The following is a 9608-nucleotide window of genomic DNA, read 5'->3' on the forward strand; positions in this document are numbered from 1 at the left end:
TTGGCTAACTAAACTTTCTGTGTTTCAGGACGGACTAACTTTGATTTTAAGGTGAGAACAATAATTGTTGAATGAACCATGAGGTATAAAATGATTGAACTCTTACTAATTTTTAATTGCATATCATGAAATTATAGATGCATGAAAATTTATGAAGAATGAATATTAGAAATGAGTTGGATCTCATGTTCACTACCAAAGCATTTTTCATTTTTGATTTTTAAAATGAAACTAATGATGAAAAAATATTTTTTCTTTTTCTTGTTGGAAAGTATACATTTTTTATGTTATAGCTCTAAGTTTTTATTTTTAATATATAATTGGAGAATACATATATATATATATATATATATATATATATATATATATATATATATTACGTAGATAATAAAATTTACAAGTAAAAAATTAATTATTTTAGCAGGGGCTAAAGATTTTATAAATGAAAGTATTTAATTGTTTTATTCAAATACAAACTTTTAGAAAGATTTTTATCATTTTATCAAAATATATATTTTTTTATGTAAACACAAGATTTGGAAAATAAAATAGTTTGATTTAGTTATCTAAAAAACAAAATTTAAAAATAAAAGAGTTTAAATTAAAATTCCTTAGAATTCTAAAATTCCGAAACACAACCTAAAAATCTTATAATTGTAAATTCTTTCCAATCTAATTAATCTAATCTAATAAGATGGAAATCTAAAATCCCCTTCGTTCTCACAGAGGTGGACCTCTATCGTGGACGCGTTGTTGTCGCTCGTTCACTCTCACAGACCCTCGCACAAGCCTCTCTCGTTCTCGTTCTCGTTCTCGCTCTTGTAGATCCTCGTTCGTTCTCACTCTCGAGCTCTTGAGCTTCTTCTCTGGTTCGTTTCTCTCACTCGAACTCTCTCCCCGTTTGATTCATGTCTCTTTCTTAGGATTTGATTAGGCTTTCTTCCCAGGGTTTAATTCAAAGCGATTGAGTTTTTGAATTTGTTGGTTCATGTGCAGCACCAGCCCCAAACTCCTGCTCAATCCTGTAAGATCCATCTCATTTCATATCACTTTATATTTATTTATGCTTGCTTTTGATTATTTTTTTTACTTCCTTTACTAGTGCTAATTGGTGTGAGTTAAGATTATGTAACCAGGTTGTGGCTATGTGCTTGGTATTTTTATTATACTTGCTTTACTAGTATCGATTCATGTTAGTGGAGAAGTACGCATTTTCTAACAGATTAACAGCCAAAAGTATTATGATTACATTTGGAATGGAATTTTGTGTGAGCTAGGAAGTTTTGTGTTGTCTTGGGGGAGAGGAATTGAGGAAACTTCTTTGATACCCTGATAGCATTCAGCAACAGAGGCCCAGACGCATTAGCAGAAAACCCACAGATTGGGAGGAATACGTTCACTAGAATGTTACTTTCAGGCAATTACAGCACCAATAAAGCATTCTGTTATATCTGTTATAGTGGAATTGCATTATCCCTACTTTCTGTTTTAGTGGAATACGTAGTGGTACAGGTGTCAAGCAAGGATTGGGTCTGTTAGCATTTTTCTGTTCCATGTCTATGAGTTTAGACTAGTATGGAAAGAAGAGAAAAGAAGTAAAAAGTTGGTGAGCGTGTAGCGAATAGAAGCATGACATGTGGGATTAAGGGCATATAAATACAGAGACTGGGGTTTTGGCGCTATTTGGCACTCATAAGACATCCTAGGCAGCAGCAGTATCTATCTATTCACTTCTTTGTTGTACTTCCAACTCACTCATCTCATGTACTACCATTTTCTCTTTCTGCAAATTTCAAAATCCATGCTTGATATACGGTGCCATAAACTAAATGTTTGAAATGCTTTTGTTTTTGTTTTGTTTTTTTTTTTTGTATCGCTTTCGCTCTTCTTTGTGTGTTGTGACAGGGGAGGTAAATTAAATTAGGGTTTGTGTTTGTGTGGTTTTGTTTGTTTTGGTGAACATAGGGTTTGTCTGGTTGGTTGGGGTAAAGGGGTATGTATGTATGTATGTAATGTATATGTATATATAGAACTAAAGGTCAGTCTAAAGTCTAAACTTAATTTGTAATTTGCTGTAGCGTATGGCTTCATATGTATCCATGGTGGCATCGTTGCACTTGCACATAAGAAGAATCGTCTTTGGGAACGCACATCCCAGACTTCACTCAACACTCACTAAACCCCAGCTCAAGGCCCTCGTTCTCGACCACTACTCCCATGGCAAGTTCTCCAACCTTATCCAAAACATCGTCGCTTCGCCCCCTGTCCTCCACACCGCATGCCAAAACCTCTCCCCCTCCTTTCCCCCCCCTGACTGCTTCAGCATTCCGGCCACGTGCCGGGAGCTCCTCGAAAACCGCTTCGACGTGGCATCATGCTGCCTCACACTAACTCCCTCTTTCGTTTTGCCCAACTTGAAGCTCAAGGTCGTCATTGAGGCCATTCGAATGGTTCTTGAAATCGTCTACGACGACCGCTTCGTCACCTTTTGCTATGGTGGCCGCGTCGGAATGGGACGACACACCGCCATAAGGTACTTAAAAAACTCCCTCGAGAACCCTACTTGGTGGTTCACTGTCAGGTTCAAGCCTCACAGGTTTCAGCATTTCCATGTCGAGAAGCTCTGTTCTGTTATTGAAAGCAAAGTCAAGGATTCCATTTTCATTGATTTGATAAAGAGGTTGTTTCAATGTAAGGCTTTGGTCATTGAATTGGGTGCGGATTGGTTAGGAAGGGGACTTCCTCATGAATGTGGCTTGTGCTCCATTTTGATCAATGTTTATTTTGATGCCTTTGATAAAGAGATTCAAGAGATGCGTCTTCGGGAGAATCGAGAGAACCGGGAATTGGATCCGAAGATTATTGCTTCGGGTTTGTATTCTGATGTGTTTTACAAGCCGGTGAAGGTGTATGCGGTGAGGTACTTGGATGAGATACTCCTTGCCACATCAGGGTCCAAGATGTTGGCCTTGGAGTTGAGGATGGGGGTTGTCAAGACTTTGGAACTTGGATTGGGTTTGCGTGTTGATAAGGTGAATACCGCTATTCATAGCGCGGTGTCGGAGAAGATTGAGTTTCTTGGGATGGAATTGCAGGCTGTTCCGCCTTCCATTTTGCGCCCGCCAATGTCGGAGAAAGCAATTAGGGCACGGAAGAAGTACCTCAGGCAGAAGGAAGTCAGGGCTCTTGAATTGAGAAATGCTAGAGCAAGGAACAGAAGGAAACTGGGGTTGAAGATATTTAGTCATGTTTATAAAAAGATCAAGCAAAGTGATGGGTTTAAATTTGACTTTAGTATTGAAAACCAGGTCCGAGAAATTTTTAGATCTTGGGCTGATGAAGTAGTGCAAGAGTTCTTGGGGAATATAGATGAGTGTCAAGAATGGCATCGAAGTCTATCAGCTGGCGATTTCCTACAGTTGAGACACATTAGAAATCAATTACCACCTGAGCTTGTTGATGCTTATGATAAGTTCCAAGAGCAGGTAGATAAACATTTGAATCCTATAGAAGCTAGGAAGGCGATAGAGGAAGAAGAAAGAAGAGTAAAGGAAGAAGAGGAACAAAATTATTCAAAAGGAACAGTTGAGGATTTAACAAAGCTCTGTATGAAAGTTGAGGCACCCGAAATACTCATACGAAAGGCTGTGAAGTTGGTTGGGTTTACAAATCATATGGGTCGTCCAAGGCCAATTGAATTTCTTGTTGCACTTGAGGATGCCGATATTATCAAGTGGTATGCTGGCATAGCAAGAAGGTGGCTTGATTATTTCTGCTGTTGCCACAACTTCAAGACAGTCAAAACTATTGTAACTTATCATTTAAGGTTCTCCTGTATCTTGACATTAGCAGAGAAGCATGAATCCACCAAGCGTGAAGTGATAAAGCATTTCAGCAAAGATTTGAGAGTCTATGATATGAATGGAAATCATGAAGTGTATTTTCCTACAGAAAGAGAGGTTAAGATGATGGGAGATAGAAATCTTTCTGATCCAAAACCAGTAGATGGAGCTTTATCTTTGGCTGTAGTAAGGTTGGCATCTGATGAGCCTCCATGTCATTGCATTGCCCATTTCTGTGACAAGACAACTACCGTCTTTTATCGGGTCCATTTGCTGCAAAACAGATTGAATGTCAGCCCATTGGACAAAGAAAAATGGGTACAAGGGATGGGTGTAATTCATGAAAGCCTAAACCGTAAGTGCCTCCCTCTCTGTACTGATCATGTAAATGATTTGTACATGGGGAGAATAACACTTCAAGACATTGACTGTTCTTATTGTGTGGATGTGGACTGACTTTTGCTGCTAAAACATTTTTACTGTGGTTGGCATCAATGATGAGTCCTCTATACTTTCATGAATTTAAAAAACTATGGCATGCTTTCTATTTGTCCTTTGGTTATTCTGATTCAATTTATTTATCCCCTTCTATGATTACTGGTCGGATTGATAAGTGTGAAACTGAGATTTTAGACTTAATAGTGGTTTTGGCTTTTGTGTTTTTGGCTTGTGCTTATGTTGTAAGCAGTTCTTGTGGTCGTGAATTGGTTTTAGCATGTGTTTGGAGGAGACAGGGTCGGTCATAGGCGTTGCAGCTGGATTGGCTAGGAACATTATGACAGGAATGGTGGAAGGAACTGTAATGATGGTTGGTGCATGTGAAGGTGCGATGAGTGGAGTAGGATTTGTGGGGAAAATTGAGGTTGGTGAGTTGTTTGTGTATTGTAGAATTATTCGGGTTAGGCACTTCACTGCCCAGGTAATTTGACATTTGTATCTTATGTTCTAATGGATTTTCAAGATTTATCCAATAGGCTTGTTACCCCATTCCCACAAAGTAATAAAATATTTAGCTGTTTTTCTTTGTATATGGCTGGCTGATTATCATGTTAGTAAATATTTGTTCTAATGGCTTTTCAAGATTTATCCAATAGGCTTGTTACCCCATTCCCACAAAGTAATTAAATATTTAGCTGTTTTACTTTGTATATGACTGATTATCATGTTAGTAAATATTTGTTGCGTCTCAATTAAAAATTAAGGCCAAGTACTGATTTTGCATTTTAAAGTATTTCAAGGATTTGAATAAGAACTAAGATGATATCCTAACTGCATTGTGAACAATTCTGATATCCTCTGTAAGATACTACCCATATCCAATTTCTGAATTCTGATAACATTCCTTTTATTATATTGTAAATGGTTTCGTAATTCCTTCCTAATATATCAACAGGAGTTCAGCGGGTTGCATTGTCTACTGCTGCAAATATGTGCAAGAAGCTTCCTTAGATGCAGCTGATTTTGTGATGGAAGTTGTTTCTCTTCTGACAAACCTTCAGTACCATGATTCCAAGGTTCTGGAGCACGCCTCTGTCTGTTTGACTCGAATAGCTGAAGCTTTTGCGTCAAATTAGATGAATTGTGCAACCATGGACTTGTAACACAAGCTGCCTCCCTCATATCTAACAGCAGTTCTGGGGGTGGTCAGGCTTCTCTCAGCATGCTGACATATACTGGTTTAATCCGACTTCTTTCAATCTAGTTAGTTTTATTTTGGATTTTCTTTTCTATATATATATTCATTTCTTGGGGATATGTATATATTTGTACTATGTTCCTTGCAGGAGGAAATTCAATCGGAAATCAGTCCTTCCATGGAGAAAGGAAGAAAAGGTTTTATTTCATTTATTGTCATTGAACTTTGTTTAAGTTCGGTCATTGTATTTTTCAGTTTGAAAAGTGAATGATTTACATCATGAAGTATTTTATACCCTTGTTTCAAGTTCTTATGCTTGGTTTTATGTTATTTGTTAATCATGGTCAGTCTAGTTTCTATTTCAACCGAAGATGTAGAAATGTGGTTAAGGTGATTTCTATACTTAAAGAACGTGTCATAGGCTTTAGCAAAAGAGAAATATCAAAAGAAAGGGGGAAAAGATTACTATTGAATATAATAATTGAAGATTACTATTATATAATTGATTAATGACAAAAAAAAAGGAACTATCAAATATATTAATAACAAGGCTGGCAGAGTTGTCTGATGGTTGTGTTAATTGCCTGCTTTCACTGTATTAGTTGACCTTATATCCTCTAAGGATAGTCACTGAAAATTACTACCTATGACTGTAAATCCATTTTTATAACTACGGCAGATAATAGTTTAATATACTGGATTCTAGAAGATGGAAACTCTGTCTACTTGGCCTTGGCTTCATATGTTTTTCTCAAGCATGTGCTTTCTAGTGTCACAGCTGAAAGAACATAGTGCCTCAACCTTATTACCTCTTTCTTAGAAGTTAAGATTGGGCCATTGTAAGAATTGTCAGTTAAAATTGATAGAAAATTTCAAGGTTTAGTTTTACTTGTGTATGCTTTATTAGGATTTTGAGTGAAAGACTTAAAGAGGAAGAAAAAGTGTAATGATTAATTTCTTATTCTGTTACTTGAGTTTTAGCAGCACGTGGTTCTAAGAGAAAGCGCCGAAGTTTCAAGGATAAGGATCACTATATAAGTTCAATTCCAAAAAATCAAGTAAGTCACTATCTGTCTATCTGTATTACTAGTCTTCATATTTATCTGAATTACATAGTTCATACAGATATATACTATATCCTGTGATGGTTATGCTTTTGAAACTAAAAAGTTGGCTACTTATATAACTTGTCTCTTGCTATCATTCTCAGCATATGGAGGCTGGCCTTTCAGTAAAAGCTAATGAAGACTTTGCTTCTAATAGGTAATTTTTTCTTTTATTAATTGCTTGTTATTTGCTATATTTTTTTGGGGGGCAGGGGGTTAGTGTGAACCAAAACATCCTGCTGGCCCATATATAAATCATTAGTTAAGAACCAAAAAGCTGGAACTATAAAACTTTTGGCTGATTGTGTTTGCGCTTTGGTGTTTAATTTGTTTGCTAGTATAGTATGTTGTGACTTCAACATACCATGCCATAGAATGCTTTCTAATGGGTTTAGCTTTTGCTTGTTTGGCTTTGGTCCTAATGATGTTCAATATTTTTAGATTGGAAGCAGCTGTCCTCGATCTAGTGGCAGATGATGGTGCTGGCATTCAGAAGCAAAGATCTATGTATCACTGGGATAAGGTAATGCTAAAGTTGTGGTTGAATTATAAAAGAAGACAAAAAGCTATTTTGGACATTATATTTTTTTTTGAAAGATTGTCATTTATCTCATAAAACTTTTTGGTGTCAGAGGGGTAAAAAGTGCATCAAGTTAAACAATGGTGATCGTGTTGCTGCAAATGGAAAGGTACTATATTTATAAGGTCCCATCGTTTATGCTGGTACTTGGCAAGATGAGATTCTCTTATTCACCTACCAGTAAGAATTAGGACATAACATTTATATTTTCTATTCGGGTTTAGATAAAGACAGAGAGTGGTGCAAAAACAAAGGCAAACAAGACTGGTATATATAAGAAGTGGAAAGAGCGCTCACATGGTAGGATATCACTTAAAGGGACAAATAATGGTGATCCTCAGGAATCAACAAGTTTGGCAGGTACTCAGTTTGCTTCTCCCTTTGACTTTTATGTTGGATGAACACTGTTTCATTGATAACTAGTATTTATCATCGAGAAAGAAATATTGTAGGAGACTGCATGGGTTATTGTTTCCCCATTAAGAATTATCACGACATTTGCATGTAAAATGCCCATATATGTGTTTTGGCTTTAGAAATTGGTAATAGAAGTTTACTAGACTCAGCAATGAAATATGTAAATAGAATAAGCTTGCACAAGAATCAAAACAGCTTTTACATTGTATAGTTTGTTTTGCTTTTCAATCACAAGGGTCATGCTTAGTAAGCATCTAAATTGGTTTCATTATAAATTTATAATAATTAAAAGTCACGAGCAGTGATGAGATTTACATTGAAAATCATTTTCATAGCCAATAAATTGATTTACCTTATTGGTTGTATTATATTTTAGTTAAAGCTGCACTAGACAACTATTCCTATATAGCATTTATTTGGACACCTTATTGGTGTAATGCTGCATGATCTCTGGGCTGCAGTCCTCATTGATATTTTGATTTATTTAATATACAATTACCATTTTGAACTTTACCATTACATTTCCATTATTACTCAATTATGCTATCTTCAATACACACACTTGCATTGGTTTTTCAGCCTCTTACATCAATTTTTGCCTCACATTACTTATAACGACTTTGGTCTCACATTTCTTACATCGGCTTCAACCTCAATACTCCTATGTTTAACATGGGAGAAAAAGAAAAAAAAGGTCTTCTATGGTTTAATTATCACATTGATCTTAAAAACACTTAATACATTGGCTTTGGCCTTACTTCTCTACCACATCAGCTTTGATCTATAAAAGCTACATGTTGTAACTTTATGAATTCATGTTATACAGGATCTTACCAAAGAGGTCGTAGGAATTTTAAAGGCAGCAAGAAGCAGCATTGAATGCCCAATGCTCATCTGCGTTCAGAACTCAAAGATATGGATCAAATTCGAAAGGAGAGGCAGACAAAGGCCAACAGGGCTTCTTATATAAAGAGCAAGTCGACAAAGGGTAAAAGGTTTGGTAAAAATGGTAAAAAAAGAAAAGGCAAATAGAGTTTGTTTGAAGCTCTAGAAATTAATTAGTTAAAGAGAAAAGGCTTGCCAATGAATTTTTATAGGAGTGGGGGGGGGGGGGGGCAGAAACCCAACTGAGAAAAAGTGACTTTTTGATTTTGTGTTTTTTCTTGGTTCACCAACAAATTTTGTTTGTTCAAAGTAATGATTCTTGCACTTGTTGCTGTACATGGATCACACACCTGTGCACTTCCTTTTATCTTTGAAATTCCCCTTTGTGCTTTTGGTGTTCTGTTGGTGTATTTCTGCTTCAGTTTAGTTTGGCTAACTATCAACTTAGGCAGTATTAAGCGATTTCAATCTTTAGTTTGAAATAAGCATCAAATGTTTGAAATGAAGCGGACTCCAGTTGCTTATTTCAAATGACTTCTGTTTTCGTTTGTAATAATGTCAGTCGAAGAATATGCGGTAGTATGATTATTACTGCAAATTATATATGGTAATTATTTGAAATTGTTTCTTGTTTAATACTAATTGATAGAATTTCTTTCTAGCTATAAATTAAATATTAATTTGATAAAGCAAGTATCTGAAACTTGAAAGTGATATCGGCATAGTAATTTTATCCATTCTATTAAGTGACAATGGTTTCATATGGTCGATCAGACTTTTTTTTATCCCGGACTATAATTAAAAATCCTGATGTAAGGCATGGTACATGCATGTGTTTTATATAAATAGGAACCAAATCATATAGGCCTAAGCTATTCACGTTCCTCTTTTACTCTTCGCACTTTTTACCATATATTTTGTAATTTTCTTTGACAAAAATATCTTTTATGAAAATTATATAAGTGTGAAAAGTAAAAGGCAGGTAGGTAAAATAAAGAAAAGGTCTTCTCTTAAAACTCACATCGTGGGTCTCTCGAATTTTCCTAGATTGCATGTCGCAGACCTTTTAGGACTTTATCAAACCCATAAAGAATATCACACTAAAAAATTAGCTTTAATGTAATAAATAAAATTCCAAACGA

General features: G+C 35.8%; 2 protein-coding genes across 4 annotated transcripts; both read left to right on the forward strand.

Annotated features, from left to right (window-relative positions):
- The first annotated feature begins 684 nt into the window (after positions 1 to 684).
- On the forward strand, positions 685 to 5363 carry LOC100812449 (nuclear intron maturase 3, mitochondrial). 3 transcript variants are annotated; one of them, XM_006599222.4, is made up of 4 exons: positions 685 to 869; positions 948 to 1024; positions 2079 to 4197; positions 5236 to 5363. In XM_006599222.4, exons 2-4 carry the CDS (start codon positions 989 to 991, stop codon positions 5289 to 5291), a joined length of 2211 nt encoding a protein of 736 aa, XP_006599285.1. In that variant the 5' UTR covers positions 685 to 869; positions 948 to 988; the 3' UTR covers positions 5292 to 5363. The 3 variants fall into 3 exon arrangements, with proteins under 3 accessions (XP_006599285.1, XP_003548802.2, XP_014624412.1); XM_003548754.5 differs by lacking the exon at positions 5236 to 5363 and adding an exon at positions 4531 to 4668; XM_014768926.3 differs by lacking the exon at positions 5236 to 5363 and having other exon boundaries at positions 2079 to 4298.
- LOC121173656 (putative DEAD-box ATP-dependent RNA helicase 29) lies at positions 4444 to 9102 on the forward strand. Its single transcript, XM_041010226.1, has 8 exons — positions 4444 to 5518; positions 5627 to 5675; positions 6463 to 6536; positions 6689 to 6741; positions 7026 to 7107; positions 7217 to 7273; positions 7389 to 7524; positions 8408 to 9102. The coding sequence occupies exons 2-8, from the start codon at positions 5657 to 5659 to the stop codon at positions 8458 to 8460; spliced, it is 474 nt and encodes a 157-aa protein (XP_040866160.1). The 5' UTR covers positions 4444 to 5518; positions 5627 to 5656; the 3' UTR covers positions 8461 to 9102.
- Positions 9103 to 9608: the final 506 nt, after the last annotated feature.

The sequence above is a fragment of the Glycine max genome, chromosome 16 (assembly GCF_000004515.6).
Source record: "Glycine max cultivar Williams 82 chromosome 16, Glycine_max_v4.0, whole genome shotgun sequence".
Lineage (NCBI taxonomy): Eukaryota > Viridiplantae > Streptophyta > Magnoliopsida > Fabales > Fabaceae > Glycine > Glycine max.

Coding starts and splice junctions, on each gene's coding strand:
- LOC121173656 (XM_041010226.1), top strand. Junction 7,108..7,216: donor CTATGTATCACTGGGATAAG/GTAATGCTAAAG, acceptor TTTTGGTGTCAG/AGGGGTAAAAAGTGCATCAA. Junction 7,525..8,407: donor GGAATCAACAAGTTTGGCAG/GTACTCAGTTTG, acceptor CATGTTATACAG/GATCTTACCAAAGAGGTCGT.
- LOC100812449 (XM_014768926.3), top strand. CDS start 989: ATGTGCAGCACCAGCCCCAAACTCCTGCTCAATCCT. Junction 1,025..2,078: donor CCAAACTCCTGCTCAATCCT/GTAAGATCCATC, acceptor AATTTGCTGTAG/CGTATGGCTTCATATGTATC.